This window comes from Alligator sinensis, unplaced genomic scaffold (assembly GCF_000455745.1).
Source record: "Alligator sinensis unplaced genomic scaffold, ASM45574v1 scaffold366_1, whole genome shotgun sequence".
NCBI lineage: Eukaryota > Metazoa > Chordata > Crocodylia > Alligatoridae > Alligator > Alligator sinensis.
In genome coordinates this window covers 4,216,388-4,233,914 of record NW_005841851.1, presented here as the reverse complement: position 1 = coordinate 4,233,914, position 17,527 = coordinate 4,216,388, and the positions used below count along the sequence as shown (strand labels likewise).

At 43.6% G+C, this 17,527-nt stretch overlaps 1 protein-coding gene across 6 annotated transcripts in view; it reads left to right on the top strand.

The window, feature by feature from the left end:
- MMEL1 (membrane metalloendopeptidase like 1) overlaps nucleotides 1–17,527 on the top strand; it is a 78,555-nt gene that overhangs the window by 4,728 nt on the left and 56,300 nt on the right. Inside the window, exons 1-2 of one of the 6 annotated variants that reach the window (XM_025211911.1) lie at nucleotides 7,303–7,424; nucleotides 9,004–9,167. In XM_025211911.1, the coding sequence (XP_025067696.1) occupies nucleotides 9,014–9,167 (154 nt within the window). In that variant the 5' untranslated portion in view covers nucleotides 7,303–7,424; nucleotides 9,004–9,013. Of the gene's footprint in view, nucleotides 1–7,302; nucleotides 7,425–8,040; nucleotides 8,839–9,003; nucleotides 9,168–17,527 lie in introns of those variants that run through there. The other 5 variants (XM_006016205.2, XM_025211916.1, XM_025211899.1 and 2 more) reach the window with 5 other exon arrangements.

The window sequence follows — 17,527 nt, the reverse complement described above, 5'->3', positions numbered from 1 at the left end:
TTTCCCTTTCTCTGCCAGCAACCAGAAAAAATTATTATATTTGATTATAATCATCATCTTGCTGCAGAATTGTAAGAGTTGTGACCATGCTATGAAAAATGCAGAGCTTCCTGTTCTGGCCATGGCCCACAAGGAAAGGGAAAGAATGGGCAGACAAGGTTCTTTGGGTAAATGTGGTATATTTTATTAGAACAACTAAATAGTCTGGAAAACTGTTCTTTGCAAGCTTTTGGGTACAGCGGGGTGTTTGTACCCAAAAGCTTGCAAAGAACAGTTTTTCTGACTATTTAGTTGGTCTAGTAAAAGCTATCGTATTTACCCCCAAAACCATGTCTACTTATGTCCTTAGACCAACACAGCTACAACCAACAACCCTAAACTAGGGAATGAATGGGGGCATTTATAGGTTGACAGATATACAGGCTCCAAGGCCAGAAAGTATCACTGGGAATGTCCCGCTCGACTCCCTTCACATGCAAATGGTAGAATTTCTTTCAGAAAATGGATTAAAATGTACCTTTCCAAAGATATTTTATTTCTCCTTAATGACTAAATAATAGTGAGTCCATTGTCTCCTCTGGTAAGTGGCTCCAGGTTTAATTACCTTCCCAACTAGAACAATGCCTATTATTCTGAGGTTGAATTTGTCTAATTTCAGTTTTCAACCACTGGACCTTGTCTATAAGGTTGAAAAGTGTCTTCCCTGCTATCAGGTCTCTTTTTCTGTGTGCTAGTCCTTACAAGCTGTGAGCAAATTGCTTCTCAACTGCTCTTTGACAAAGCTGAATAGAGGGGCTTGCTAAGCTTCATATTGTGAACCTTATTTTTCAAACTCTGGATCATTTTTGTGGCCTGCCTTGAACTCAAATGGCTATTTCCAGCTCCTTCTTGAAGGGTGAACAGTGGATTTGGATATAGCATTGCAACTGTGGTTTTACCAAATGCTGGGATTCATTTCTCTATTCACTACCCTCTAGCCTATCCTTGCCTCATGCTGGTACTCAGGACATCAGCTTCAGCTTAGCTGAGCATTACACTGGTGAGAGAACAGGACATCGTTGTCAGTAGCATTTCTGCAGTGCCTTAAGGGCAGAGGAAACACAGTGCCCTACCTCCACTGTCCACATTCAGTCACTGGATCCACCAACCCCTACCAGGAGCCTGCTAACCAAAGCACTGTGAAACAACCATGTTCAAGAGTGCATCACTCTCCCAGACTCTCTTTGACCTCGTTTCAAGGCTGGCCAAAAGACAGGAGTTCTGCTTCATACAATATTTTGAGCTTTCAAGGTATGGTTTCCTTCTGCATCAGGATCAGAACAGACCTTTAGAAGTTCTTTCAAAAGAAAAAAATAAGAGAGAAAAAAGCCACTCCTGAAAGAGCCAATCAACAAATGATTAGGGCATGTATCTGGGATGTGGCAAACCCACATTCAAATTCTTACCCTAAACTGAGAACAGTAGGGAATTTACCCTCTCTTCCAAATCACACATTAGTGCTATAACAGCTAAGCTGTTGCTATTCAGGTCTAGGGTCTTTCTATCCAGGTCTGTCCAGCCATTCCATCCTGAGGAGGAGGACAATCTTGTGTAAGAATACTTTGTCCCTAACTCTCTACATTGAAATTGCAGTAGCTCTGTTGCATCTGAAGTCTCCTGTGACCAAGGGGAATAACCTCAGTAGTAACAAACTCTGTTTTCTGGGCTGGTGTCACAATGAAAATGACATCAAAAGAGAACAGTAAGCCAGAGAGGTGACTGGACACTCGCTCCCCTCCACCTCAGGTACAGTACTTTAAAACCTACTCTTTGGGGCTTTATTTTTAACCTGTAACTTTTTCACTATGTGGTCTTAATTGGTCCAGATTTCTTCATATATGAAATAATTGCAAAGCCCCCACTATTGATAAAGAAAAACAAACATGGACTTTTAAATCATTGATCCTTTTAGAGCAACTGAAAACGAACAGCAACTCCCTTATCATTTCCATAGAATCATAAAGAAGTAGGGCTGGAAGGGACCCCCCATAAGTCATTTAGTCCAACCCCCTGCCTGAGGCAAGATCATCCCTATCCAAACCATCCTAGACAAACCCATTATATAAGCAAAGCTCTTGGCAAAATTACACATCAACACTGATACTGATACAAAGCCAAAGACATAACAGCCTAATCTGCCACAGGCAAAGCAGGGGGACCACATCAGCCAACATCCTGCTGCTGCAAAGGGTGTTAATATATGCTCAAGAGATTCCCGGAAGAAAGCCATGCCCCTAATACAGAGGAAGGCAAAAAAAACCCATAGTCCATACCAATCTGACCACAAGATAAAATTGCTTCTTGACCCCAAATACGACGATTGGTCCTAAGCAAAGGGGCAAGACCCTCTAACCAGGAACCTCCAGGTTTAATTCCCACCCCCCCCCCCCCACCCCCGGAGCATTGGCACACTTCAGTCAAAGTTCCCAGCATGGGCTGCAGCCAACACCCAATGCCTCTGAGGAAGACTTTAACAAGAAAAAAAACACTGATACGTGTAGCTGGGGAGGGGGAGAGAGTTCCCTCCTAGGCCCAGGTGGAAACCAGCAAAGCCCAGAAGTATGGGAAGTAGCTGTAGAAGAACACAAGCACAGCTACACCCAGATCATTCCTGACCAGTGGCTATCCAACCTCGTCTTGAACACCTCTAGTGATGGAGAGTCCACAACTTCCTTAGGCAGTCTATTCCAGTGCCTCACTGTTATAACAGTCAAGAAGAGTTTCCTTATATCAAATCTAAACCTACTTCACTGCAACTTCAAGCCACTGATCCATGTCCTCCTCTCTGCAGCAAGAAAGGAAAGGCATTTTCCCTTGTTTTTTATGACAGCCCTTGAAGTATATGAGGACTGCAATCATATCCCCTCTTAAATGGCTTTTTCACAAGCTGAACATGCTTATTTCCTTCAACTTCTCATATGACTTGCCTTCCAAGCCCTTTATCATTTTTACCACTTGCCTCTGGACCCTATCTAACCTCTCCATGTCCTTTTTATAATGTGAAGCCCAAAACTGCACCCAATACTTTAGATCAGTGATAAAGCTGAAAAGGGAGGAAGGATCCAGGAAAAGGGAGGGAAGAGGACCCAGGAAACTATAGGCCTATTAGTCTTACCTCGGTCCTGGGTAAGCTCTTTGAGAACATTATCCAGGTGCATATCTGCAAGGGACCAGCAGAGGAGATTATGCTTAGGGGCAACCAACATGGGTTCATTAGAGGCAGGTCCTGTCAGGCCAACCTGGTGGCCTTCTACGACCAGGTCACAAAATTCTTGGATTGAGGTGTCACAGTGGACGTAATCTTTCAGACTTTAGGAAGGCCTTCGACACCTGTCTCTCACCCCATTCTCATTAAAAAAATTAGACGACTGTGGTGTTGATGCCTACACGGTCAGATGGGTCACTAATTGGCTGGAGGGCCGCACCGAGAATCCTGGAAAAACTCATTAAAGAATCTATGCGTGATACTCTCATTGAGGGTAAGATTCTGAACAGCCAGCATGGCTTCATCACAGGTAGGTCTTGTTTTACCAATCTCATCTCCTTCTATGAACAGGTCTCTCACCACCTGGACACAGGAGAGAAGGTTGACGTTATATACCTAGACTTCCAAAAGGCTTTTGATCTAGTATCCCACGATATCCTTGTGGAAAAATTGGAAGATTGTGGGGTTAACTGCTCAAAAATTCAGTGGGTGGAAAACTGCCTGCATCGTAGGATCCAGAGAGTTCTCATGAACGGATCTGTGTCATCCTGGCGAGAAGTGACCAGTGGTGTCCCTCAGGGGTCCATCCTTGGACCGGTGCTTTTCAACATCTTTATCAATGATTTGGATGTGAGGGTGAAGAGCTTGCTGGTCAAGTTGGCAGACGACACCAAGTTATGAGGGAGCATGGTCATGCCCGAAGATAGGTTGCAGATACAGGTGGACCTGCACTTCAGGAGGGATGTGGACACCATCGAGAGGGTCCAAAGGAGGGCCACTCGCATGATCAGGGGGCAGCACGGCAGGCCCTACAAGGGGAGGCTACAGGACCTGAACCTGTTCAGCCTTCACAAAAGAAGGCTGAGAGGGGATCTGGGGGCCGTCTATAAACTGGCCAAGGGGGACCAGCAGGCAATGGGAAAGTCCCTGTTCCCCCGAGCACTACCAGGAGTAACAAGGAAGAACAGCCATAAGTTGATGGAGAGTAAATTCAGGCTAGACATCAGGAGACACTATTTCACAGTCAGGGTGGCTAGGATTTGGAACCAACTTCCAAGGGAAGTGGTGCTCGCTTCTACCCTGGGGGTCTTCAAAAGGAGGCTAGATAATCACCTAGCTGGGGTCGTTTGACCCCAGCATCCTTTCCTGCCCATGGCAGGGGGGCAGACTTGATCTGCTCAGGTCCCTTCTGACCCTACCAACTATGAAATCCTATGAAATCCTTCCCCACAGTGGGCCAAATTAGCAGTGTCCGATCCATCCATGAGCCAGATCTAGCTAGTGGTCCTGATCTGGTGCCTGGGGTGGGTGTGGGGGGAACCATCTAGCTGTGCAGAGGGGGGCAGGGGGCAAGCCAGCCCAACATAGCCCCACAGGGGAAAGGAGCTGGACCTGGCCCTGTAGGAAGGAAGGGTAGCCCCATAGAGAGAGAAGGAGGCTCAGACCAGCCAGGCAGAAATTGTGGCTTGGGAAGCTGGTGAGGGGGGGAGAGTGCCCATATTAATGACCACTGCTCTCCCATTACCACATTTCCAGACCTGTGGGGAGCCCCATGGGCCAGCTGTAATGTTTCTGCAGGCTGCATCTGGCCTGCAGGCCACAGGTTGAGCACCCCTGATTTAGATGAAAGCTAACCAGTGCTCTACCACCTCCCATGTCTTGCACCTAATGCCTCTATTGATGCATCCCCAAGTCACAGTTGCTTTTTGTGCAGCTACATCATGCTATAGATTCACACTGAATCTACCAAAACTTCCAGATCCTTCTCTGGAGCGTAAACTTTCCAGCAAGTGAAAACTCTAATAGAACAAGAACTTTTAGAAAATAAATTTTCCCCATTTGATTTCTCCTTAACATTTCATTTTCTTTAAAGCAATTGGTTTTACATCTTCAGTGGTAAAAGACTGGACCTGGGGAGTAACCTGGACCAGAAAGAAAACCAGAGTAACTAACTCTGTCAGTGACCTGCTTTTTCACCAGATACCAAGACACAGTGCCTCTTTACCCCTTGGTCTCCCCATCTCTGCAAGAGGGATAATAACACTGAACTTCTTCCATGAACGGGCAAAATGTTCGTCATATGAGAAAAATGCTATTAATGGCTTGCATTATGATGTTGCTTTTGCCATGAGGGCTACAAGGTGATATCGATGCTCTGTCAGAGACCAAAATAAGTCCTTTCCCTCAGAAGCAATGAACAGAAAAGGGACATCACTGCCATGTTGGAGAACTGTCGGAATGAGTGATTACCCTATTCCAGTGACCACAGAGGAGTTGTTCAAGATCAAAAGAATTAATGATTCTGCAGATGTGTCCTTTACAATTTCTGGTCCCTCTCCTGCTACAGAATGATGAGGGTTTTTTTTTTCTTTAAAGCAAAACAATTTAGTAGTCTTGTTAAATTTAGTAGTCTGAGTAGTCTGTCTTAAATCAAAAACATACATAGCACAAGCATCAATATCTCTTTACCTGTAGCATCAGTATCTCTGTCATTCTGCTTTTAGTTTATAGCTCATGCCAAGTCAAACTCCAATGCTAACTGAAACTATGTCATGTCCTAATCAATAAGACAAATAATGATAACACCATGCTTACCAATGAGTCTAAAAAATGAATATTTACCTCTATGCTCAATGTATCAGATTAAAAGCATAATTCCAGTCCCTGCTATATATTATCATGAGTCCTGTGAACTGACTCTAATGACAGTTCTGTTTCTCTCTCCTTGGAGGCGAGTTTTTCCATAGACAGTAAGTAAGGAAAAAATATGTTTCTTTTCTGTTTTTACCAAAGACATACCACACATGCCAGCCTGAGTCAAGAGGCATAAAGGTTTCTTGTAAGGATAGCTGGTATTAAATTAGCCAATGGCTGCCTGAATCATCTATAATTGTTTCAGTTAAACTACTTAGCAGGTTATTTCACCAACAGATTAAGAATGATGAGTCACTTTACTGGCTACAGGCTCTATTAGGGCCATCCCATCTGAGTTTATTAACCATTTTCTGTGAGTATCATACAATACCAGGGTTAGAAAGGGTGTGTTAATGGGGTGTTCAGCTATTTGTCACAGATATTTCGTGTACCCCCCAGGTACATCTTTATTACAGCCTTAGTTAAAACAATCCTAAATACGTGTTCTGTCTTATAATGAATTTTAAAACAGGATTGGCCAATACTGATGCTCACACAGGAAAAAAAAGGCATGTGGAAGCCACTTGATTTCTTGAAAAATATTCCTAGCATGTACCATATTTGTTCTTAGGCTGACTGCCAGATTTCAGGTAGATCAGAGTGGCTTGCTCTTTTCATAAGGTCACTACTGAAAATAATGTAAATAGTCACATAACAATATATGATTCCCTAAGACAACTGATAACTTTCAAGGCTGACCGCTGTTGATGTTCCATGAACTGTCCCCATCCAAACCCTGACTAGGAATGCCATTACCTAGCATTAAGATCTGATCAAATTATCACATTTGGATGCTGAGCTGCAAGATTTTGGGCCATTAGCTATAAGTATTTTTTTTTAATTTGTATTTGTAGAACCTAAAACACCCCTGTTTTTATGTACGAAGGTTTTAGTCTGGGAAAAGTGCCCAGTACACTGGAAATGTCCCCCTCGAGTAGTTACAAAAACAAAGGATGTAACTAAGGCCCAGCTCCTTAAAGTTATTTGGGCACTGAACTCCCAATTGACTGCAGTAACTAAAAGGATTGGGACAAAAGTTATTTTGCAAATTAGCTCTGAGGTAGGGAATTGCAACAGGAAAAGGGAAAGTGCTCCCACTGAAGCTCTATCTGTCTCTCTTCTGTATGGACCCCAGAGCCTCATTCTAGACTCATGTCACAGGCTTCCCTGTCAATCTGATGTTGAAAGGACATCTTTGTCATGTGAACTGGGAGTCAAAGGCATCCAGAAAGTGATAGCCACATCTCTCCCTCTCTCCATTGGCATGACTTACTCGGCCAATGGCAGGTTTACTCTGACACTGCCTACGTATCCCTGGACGCCACTGTGCTTGGGGCTGGGTGAAACCTCATTGCAGATGTATTCAGGAAGAAGAGGTTAAGTTCCTTTTGGAGTAATATAACTGAAGCAATTGGAGCCACCACAGAAAATACAGGCCATATGCAAGGCCAGTCAAGAGCCAAACTATGTTGGTAGGAGACTGAAGGTAAAGGAAAGGGTATTGTTTTGGTGGAGCTGGATGTGAGTGTGTGTATGAGAGAGAGAGGGAGAGAAGCAACCAACTAGCTAAGAAGCATGAAAGAAACAGGGGAGGCATGTAGCAAAGTGCAGAAGAGCTCTTTTAGTGAGCCCTCGAGAAAAACAGAAAAGAGTGCTTTTTGGCAAAGTGCTGAGTGGAAAAAGAAGCTTGGGGCATTGAGCAAGGAAATTGTCCCCTGCAGTCTGATTCCTGTTGTGATTAGGAAAACAGGAGTTGGTACGTCTCTGCTATTTAAACTGGTTTTATATCAGAGAAATATGTGACCCTCTCCTTGACGGAAAATACCCATCAGATCATGAATATTGACTGCGTGCTTGGGTCAGAGTAGCAACAACAGTCAGCCTATGCTGTTTGGGGGTGGAAATGATCCCAAGCTCCCACCATTCCCGTATCAGCGCTGTATATTTGGATTGTAAACATGAAAAAAAAAAAAAAAAATCAAAAGGAAGCCATATGTCCAACCTGGTCCCTCCTTCCCTTACAAATCATCCTGAGAGTCTGGGACCCTCTGTGCAATCTACATTTCAATCCTGGAATAAATGTGTTTTCAAGGCAGAGAAAGCAACCCAATATATTGCAACCTAAAATCCCTAGTACACTCCCAGCAGGGAGGTCTTCTCTTGACAGAACATCCCTCTTCTTCCCCTGAATAACCCCAGCAGGCTGCTGAGCCCAGTGGCTGAGGGAAAAGGCAAGCAGATCCCTAGAAAGCATGAGGGAACTTAGCAGAATCTTGGCTGCTTGCTTTTCTGAGTACATAGCCCTCGGTCTGTCTCTGCGAAGCAACCCCTCCTCCCCCTGCTGCTCAGGATCATTTGCTTGAAGCTAGGAACACAGCACACAGCCGAGTTCAGAAGTTTGGGAATGGCTCTGGGAAGATTGCGAGGCTGGAGGGTGGAAGCCTTCATGAAACAGGAGCCTGCCACCTATTCTGGGGGGCTCTCGTATTCTGAATCCTCCTGCTCTGCCCAGGAGAAAGCAAGCACAACAGAGAGACTGGCACCCTTTGGATTCTACGGCTTTTAGCAGAGCCTGGTGGAGGTACCTGGATCCTCAGAGAAAAGTTCTTCGGGAAGGTCCTGGAAACCACAAGACACTCTTCGAAGTGGGGAGAAGAAGGGGCAGTCTCTCACCCTCCTTTGCCTTTGGGACTGGCTTTTGGGGGAAAAGGAGTTGCCCAACCAGATCATGAGACTCTCTTTACACTTGCCAGGAAGACTCCGTAAGTTAGGACACTGCTCCATCTGGATCTAGCAAACAGAGCGTGAAAGAGTCCCCAGCGCGCGCTGTCGGTTCTGTAGGCACTAGAAATGGAGAATGAGGTTGGGAAATCTGTGGACAATCAAATGGATAAATACATGTAATTATTCTGATCTTTTATTTCCATCTGTCTCTCTGTCTGTCCGCCCGTCTGTCTAGTGGCATTCTATATCCTCCTCTCTGCCTGATCAGCTATGCATTTTGGTCTCCTGCTGAGCTAGCTGTGTGATTAATTTTTTCTCCCCCTCTCCACATCCTGTTTTAGAGTTACAATAATGGGGAAATCAGAAAGTCAAATGGATATTGTAGAAAAATCAACGAAATCTGGGAAAAAATCCCGGAGCTTTGTGGCCATCGGTCTGTCTGTTCTGCTGCTTCTCATGACTTGTGCTGTGGTCGCCCTGGTGATCCTGTATGCCAGCAGCAGAGGTAAGAGACCAGCAGTTCTTACCCTCCCTCCTTCCCAACCTTTTCCTTCCTCAACACACAGGGCCTTTCTGCAGAGCTCAAGCAAAATAAACTTGGAGAGAAGATGTAGCCACCTTTCTGAGAGATATTTCTGGCTCTGAGGTCATTACTGGAGATGTTTTTATGCTCATAGAGCCTTTTTTTTCCATTGTAGCTGAAAGATGCAAGATTTTGATTTTAAAGTGTCATTAAGCATTGTATTCAAACCAGCATTTCAGTTGACAAAGATCAGACAAAATGTTTTACAGATGTTACAGTATAGAACATGTATGTGTGCACGTGTGTGTGTGTGCATGTGTGTGTGTGTGTGTGTGTGTGTGTGCGCGCGCGCGCGCAAGGAAAAGCTAAGTCTTGGTATTCTTGCATTTTGCAGAAACTCAAGTCTATTTTTATTATAGCCAGGGAATTTTAAAGCAACAGCTGCCTGGCAATCCTTTGGGGGATTGTTTATTTCAGTATAAAAGCTTCTTTGAAAAATCCTTAGGAAGGATCCTTAGGGGGTGGCATAAATAAGGGTATGCAGGGCTGTTTGAACTGTAGGTGAGATGCAGTTCAGTGACTTTCATGTGAATGTCTTGCCAGGAATCTGACAATGCATGTTGCTTCCAGGTGCTTTGCCTAAATTTATTAAATGGAGAGACTGTTTAGCCCCCATAATAATACGTTTTTCACTGGCGCTTGAATTCAAAGGGTTTTTTAATGATCTTTTGAGCAATTCAGCCAGCAGCACCTGCCTCCTGTTTGTCACTTCCATGAATACCTCTTGATTTCAGAGCTTTGTTGAGATACTTGAGCACAAAATAAGAGAACTGTGATATCAAAACTAAAAGCAAGGCAGGGATTTCTTCTTCAGATGTTGTATCTGCATTGCCTGCCTGCAGTGAATTGCTTTTTCGGGAACCCAAAAGCACACTAACACTGTGAGCTTTCAAATACCAATGTATATAAAAAACCTTTTGTTGTTCCTGCTTTTACTCTTCTGCTACCAGAAAATGAATGTTATCAGTGTTTGTTACAATCCGGGAGAAAATCCTTAAGTGTTTGATATTTGTAATTCTCAGCAGAAAGTTTCTCATATTGAATCTGTTACCCCTGGAGATGCGAGCAAAAATACCCCAGGTCCAAGTGCTCCTGAAAGCTAGAACTCAATTGGAAGGATAGGAATACATGTATTTAAGTGCCAAGCTTGTCCAGAATGTGGTTGCTTGGACCCACAAAGGGCTGATAAGTCTGGTCTGGATTTTAGTTTGCATACGAGTGCCTTCGTTCTACGCTCAAGTGAAGTAAAACTCAGCCAAAACTATGAAGATTTGCCCTCTGTGGACAAACATCATAATGCTCACCTGAAAACCTGTGGGGAGGGAGGCTGTTCAAGTTGAGAGTTGGTCAAGACCTGTTTCCACAAACTGGTTTTAGGTTAGAAAACACCTATTTGTCCAATGTTTTGTGAGAACATTCTAGTTCAGTTAAACTTTTGCCAGGAAAGGTCTTGCAGGTCAAGGCATGTCCCATCAAAAGAAGAAAGATGAAACCGCCGCTGGCCAACCGGCCCGGGTCAGGTTGTTCACCTGGGCTGTGGGAGTACTAGGCTTGCATCCCTACTCCTCTATTTTCCCACACCCAGATCTAACCACTGGGCTGTAGACTTAGACCTCTTGCAAAATAGACAATCAGATATTGGCTGGGGCTTCACGGGGTTACATCCCTGCTTAAAATCAGACAAGGATTTACGTTAGCATTTCCCACACCCCAGCTGAGTAGCCTGCCCACAAGGCTATTTGCTATTCTGGAGCAAATCTTTCTGGCTTTTTTTTTTCAGGGGGATGGGGGCAGGGAGTGGGGCCAGAATATTGAAAGTTTTTGGTTTCATTCTGATACAGAACAGAAATAATTTTTAAACCTAGAAAAGTTTTGCTGGACAGAAAAACTGTCTTCCACCCAGCTCTGCTTATAACCCATGTTAGGCCCACTCGCATCAAGTCCTTGAAAGGCTTTTACCAACCCCAGAGCCTAGTTTGAGACCTGTAAGTTTTTCCAAGAATACAAGTTAACAATAGGAAAGCCAGTGTCATGCAAAGCACCAGAAACACATCAACTGAATAGGCTGTTTCTGATGGGAAGAAGAACTTATTATCATCCTAATTACACACAAACATTAAGGAAGGTTGGAAATGCAACTGGGGTACTGGCTTGCTTATTAAAAGCTGGGCGGTACACAGATTTGCAACAGCAGCCTCATGCATTCTTCATCAAAATGACAGTTCCCTGGAAATACTAATTGAAGCAAAATGCTAGTTAGCCAACTGAATATTAAAAGGATTGTGTGTCCCATCTCATGTCCTTCCTCTCTCTCTCCAATATATCTATATCTGTATCTAGATCTATCAGTTCCATAGGAATAGTGAAAAACATTTCAGCTTTAATATTTTGGACCATGACTTTAGAATCTTTTTTGTAAGAGATCTAGGGGACTTTGGCTTCCAAATGTGCGTCCTTTTTTTCCCCAGGCCCTGGCCTAAATAAGTCCAAAGGAAAGAACATAACAACTGTAGAATAATATTGGGATGGGTAGAGAGAGAAGGAGCAAACAATTTTTCAGTCTGAACATACCACACTTTCATTTACACCATTCCCCTGCCCACCCGTACGAAGTACTGTACACACATACCAATTCCAATGCTGGATTGTACAGGTTACAGTCCCAAGGACATCTTTGCACTGATCCTAGAATAAACAAAGATGTGAAGCCATGATCAAACATTAGAAAACAAAGACAAATGACAGCCTGGGAAATGACACAAAGCAGAAACGGTCCAAATCTCCCTGTATCACCAATCCCAGTATTCAAGAATTATGATATTCAATATCACAATGGCTTTTTGTTTCTATAGCAATTTTTATCTTCTCATTTCAGAGCCTTCAAGGTTCTTGAAGGTAACATTTTCAGGATTGTCTTTGCATCACTGGAGAGCAGTGGTTATGATTATCATTTAGTATTTGCATGTAAATGCCGGTCACAGGCACATTGCCCTAGGTGCTGCCAAAACTTAAAATACTTAGAGACTTACATTTTTTTTAAATGAAAGATGAGATGTGCAGGCAATCACAATCTCTCCCTCCCCACCTTCGCAAATCTGCAACCTATAAACACCCTATGGCAAGATTCATATATCCTGAGAGCTGACACTCTGACCCTCTTGCTTTTACCTGGCATTTAGTGCGAGTGGAAATACAGGAATGTAAAACCAAGAGGTTTGGGATGTGAATGACAGAAGATGGACAGATATTCAGCATCTGTTAACATTCACATGAATTTATAGATTAGTTTCCTTTAGCTGCCATTACAGAAAGAATTTTACAAGTACAAACAAGCGATATTCATTTCTGTCCAGGGGCCACTAAAGTGCAACATTTAAGTCCCATTTGAAATAGAGTAGACCTGGGCTGTCCGCAGGGAGGCAGTTTTCACCCATTGTAAACATTCATGTCAATAAATTGTATTTACCAGAATTATCCACTAAAAGGCGATTTCAAAAGCAGGAGCACAGGTATCTCAGGAAGATAAACCATCAGACTTGCATGCAAGTACAGTATTTGTACCAGAAAAGATAGCAAACTCTCCCATTAAGGTTATAGAAATAACTCAGTGTGACTTATATGGCCAATCACAGTAAATCAATGCAACATGTATTTAGAATAGCAAATAGTTGCATAGAGTGACTTTTGATCAATCTGTAGACAGCTAAATTTGTAGATTTAATATGATCTGTGAAGAGAGAAGCAAAATTTGCACAGCAAAAATATTGTGAGTAGTGTATACAGTCTGAAGAATGTGACAGCTGGTATAGCTCATATTCTCAGCAGAAAAAGCAGCTAAATTTGGTGGCTAAATTATTTATTGTAAATAATTCACTCAGCTCTCAGAGCAATATGCCCAATCCACAGTGTTGACAACACTTCTGCAGATGAGAATTATGTGAGAAACAAGAACCCAGATAAGATGCTGATAGGTGAATCTCACTGGTGCTTGCCAAACAACAACTGTGGATCTAATTTCTTTCATGCGTGCCATCCCCAGCCATCTGCAGTCCTTGAAGAACACATGCTGGCAAAAAAACCCAACAAAAGACCAGAGTCTGCTTCAAACACATTACAGCATGATTTGTTCGGGTTTCTCTATTAAAAGGAAAACTCAAAACAAGGTAATGAAAAGCAAGGCATGCTTGCGCTCAAACATATCAAAAGATTCCCTGCTGAACAGAATTACTGTGCTGTATTAGCACGGTGGACTAAAACCGTTTCCAAGTTCCCATAACTAACTACTATGTTAAATGTGAATCCTATTCAACAGCCTGGTTTAGAGGCTACTTAAGGCAGTGGGATTCCTTCTGTGTACTCCATCGCGCTTTAGGTTGGAGTCCTGTTGAACGCTGATATTTTTTTCTAATCAGCACTAAACCTTTAAATATATATATTTCCTTTTACACTTGTGTCATTGAGCAAGCCCTTGCTCCTTCCCTCCTGCTGGGCCAGGCTTCCAGCTGGTGTAAATTAGTATAACTCCCTTGAAACAGTTCCACTTGAGTTGGCTCTTTGATGGAGCTGTATCAATTTCACCAGCTGAATTTATAACCTTCAGCCTGTAGCAAATTTAATTACCTCTCTTCATCTACCTTTAAAAGTTATGCTGAGAACAAGAGTCTGGATGTCCCGATTATGAAATAAACCTAAGGACCACATTACTGAAACTTCTGGTTTCTACCAGTCTTGGAACAAATTGTGAAAACAAATTCCAATAATGAGATCTTTCTGGCACTCAAAAGGACTTCTCTAATTCCCATTCCCCTGATTTTCCCCCCTTTGATAGATTTTCTCTGCCTAGGGCACTCTTGTTATCTCAAAAGAGAGGGGAGGAAAAAGTGAAGAGAGAAAAAACAGTGAGACAATCTGGATATTGGGATTTTACAGCTACAAGAGTCTGTGCTGGATGCTAGGAACAGCATGGGGCCTTAATTTGGGAAGGAGAAAATTGGTGGGTTCAAATAATGTTTTTCAAATGTCTACTGGACCTAGAAGACTATATCCCTTGGAGAAATTTCCTTCAGTCTCTTGCAGTTTACAGCTCTTGGTGGGCTCTGTATGGGTTGCAGGTACCTTGTAAGGTGTATGTGGCTGTGGGGAAAGTCCAGTTGGATAGTCAAGACTAGCAGCACTTAGAGGGAAGGAGAGGGGCTATGCGATAAAGAGACAAAGGAGAATACAGTATATACATGTAACTCACAGCAATAACATGAGGCTCAGGGGCCCGAGGCTCCCAGTTTTGAGGCACAAATTTCCAAGGCTCAAACCCCAGGGACAATCCAATGGGAATAACTTACTCCAAAATTACATCACATACACTTGCATCATTTCATGCTTCTCCCCAAGACACACAACATGCCCCAAGAGCATCTTAGCCCTTTCTGCACATTGGTACCAGCTTTGTGCAAAGCCAGTTTTAAGTTAAGAAATCTGCAGAAAATCATGGGGGGGCTGCAGGCTCAACCCAATGCAAGGTGTAACAGTAGCCCCATTTGCTCCCCCATCTTCAACGGACATAGAAGTGGATCCATTGTAAGACCCTTTTAAACTGCTAGAGGTTTATACAGGAGCCCTAACTGTGAACACAAACAAGGCTTTAAGCCTTTAACAAGCTAATATGTAGCAGTAATAATTAAAATCCCACTGGATTTTGTGGCCCCACACAATGCTTCAGCTGTACTCTAAAGGATGCAAGGGTGGGAGGCAATTTCTGTCACTCACAAACCTGGGCTGCAACATCCCCAAGAGGGATTGATCTCTGGAGGCAGGGCAACTTTATACCACAGCTGAGGATGCCACTGAAGGAAGTGGCCACAGTTCAGCATATTTTCTAGGTATCCTAGCTATTGTCCCCCCCCCTCACCATCCATGAAGAGATTGGGTGTAGGTACCCTGGGGTAATGTAAACCCCACCCACAGTGCTTGCTTTCAGGTGGCAGAAGATGGTTTAATCAAATAGTAAATCAACCCCTTTTATAATGCCTAATGAAGGGCTGCTTGCTCCAAGTCATAAGCATTGATATACTGCTCATCAGTGGGAATAAGAGATTAGCAGCTGTGCCAATAGCACTGTTGTTTCCCCACTACAGAGTGATATTTTCATGCTTTACATTAATGTCATAAATGCTGGCCTGTTAATTCAACCCATTGTTATGATTTTATACTTGAAAATTTTAAATCACATCCATGTAAACCAAGCTCGACATTTGCTTGGGTTTGGCTTTGGGCTCTTGCAAAAAACTGTTTAACCCCTGAGTTATCCACATCAGCTGTCCATCAGTACAGGCTTTACAGTTTTAAAAAGATGGCAATTTTCAATGGAAGATGTCAAATTGGGAGTCTTTTTCAATGTATTTGGTTACGGCTGTCATAAATGCCATCATCTCTTCTCCTATATCTAACTGCCAGGAGAACAGGAACAGAGAGTGAGAGAGAGAGAGTATGCTAAACAAGGGTTCCTCTCCAAGTCTGGAAATGCAATTCAGAGAACTGCGCAAAAGAGCTTTGTTGACTGTACGCTTTCCATGATTGCTGGGTTTTAGTCATGGCCATGTGAGGTTGGGAAAATGTGCTCAGCATTGTAGAAAGAATCCATCAAATTAGTCTGCAAGGTCCCACCAGGTACATTGTGGAGTTAAAGAAAGCAGTGTTGATCATATCACATGCAGAATCAGCTCAACTTGTTTTCATCAGGAATCTTACTGAGGCATAACAGAGATAATTGATAGCGAAACAAAAGAACTACTTTTGGATGTAAACTGAGAAAGCCTCGCTGGCTATTTTTAATTATCTGCTGTTGTGGTAAAGTTTCTGAAGTCCATGTATGGTACCAAGAGCTTAAAACAGATTCAGCTTCCCTGCTTCACTTAAAGTTTCAACACAGGGGCTTGTTCAGTTATTCTGAAGTTACTCTCCTGCTCTCAGAGTTTGACTGAACAAAATTATTTTCAGAGCAGTGAGGGATAACTTCCCTCAGGAAAATGCTTTGATAACACTTGCCATTCTGTGCCATTTGGTGCATGTAAAGTCCTGGAGGAAAATAAGTTAGGTAAAATTTTTGGAAACTATTAATCTAATACATTTTTGGAAACATTAATTCAAATGTTATGCCACTGTCTATCACTGTAATGGCTGAGTGACTTCTGAGTGATAGCAACAATAACAAAGTATCTAGTTATGTGTACGGGGTCAAAACATCAAAATTATCCTCAGATTAAGCTGAAATGAAATTTTGTTTTGATCTTTCACATTTGCAGACAAGGCAAAGCAAAACCATTCTTCATTTAAGTCTAATTGTGTATATTATGGTGAAGGGGATTTTGGAAGGAGATGGTTTTGCAGTGTTTCCTACTAGCTGGATGCTCTTGAATGAGAATCCTTTCAGTCTTGTGCTTTGCCCTCTACTTTGGGATGTGCTTTATCCCACAGGAACACACAGTTATTCCAAAAGCGAAGGTCATTCTTTGAGGTAGCTGAGAGCCTTGATCCATTAACTGTTCTGGAATCATTGGGCGCGTCTACACATGCATTTGATCAGGAATCAGTTTACTTGCGTGTAAACTACTCACGAGTAAACGATTCTGGGCAGGCGTCTACACATGCAGGGGCATGGGAGCAGATTTGCTGCTAATGACAGCAAACTGTTGCTGCTCCCTGGGGTCCTGCAGTGGGCCCCTGCTGCCTGAGTGCTAGCCCAGGGGCTGGCAGGGAGTACTGGGCCAGGAGACAGCTGTCTCCTGGCTGAGGCTGGGACATTGCACCCTGTCCCCAGGCAACTACCTGTTGCCAGTGCAGGGACAATGTCCCCCTACCCCAGCAACAGGAAGTTCCTAACCCTGGCTCCCCAATCAGGGGCAGGGGACTTGGAAAGAGCTTCAGGAGTGGGGCAGGTCCCAGCCTCCTGCCCCATCACCAGCAGATTGGGGTAAGGGGTTGGGACCTACCAGGCCCCTGCAGCTCTTTCCAAGTCCCATGCCTTGATCACCAGATCAAATCATGCGGCTGGGACCTGCCCCAGAACAGCTCCCAGCTCCCACTCTGTGATCGCAGGGTAGAGGCTGGGGAGTCTGTTCCTGGCTCAGCTCCACGAGTGCAGAGCGGGGTGAGGAACAGGCTGGGGAAAGTGTTCCCTGCCTAGCTCTGCGCTCATGGATCTGATTGGGGAACAAGGTCCCCAGCCTGTCCCCCACCCAGCTCTGCGATCATGGAGCTGGGCAGGGAGGAGGCTTTCCAGCCCTCAT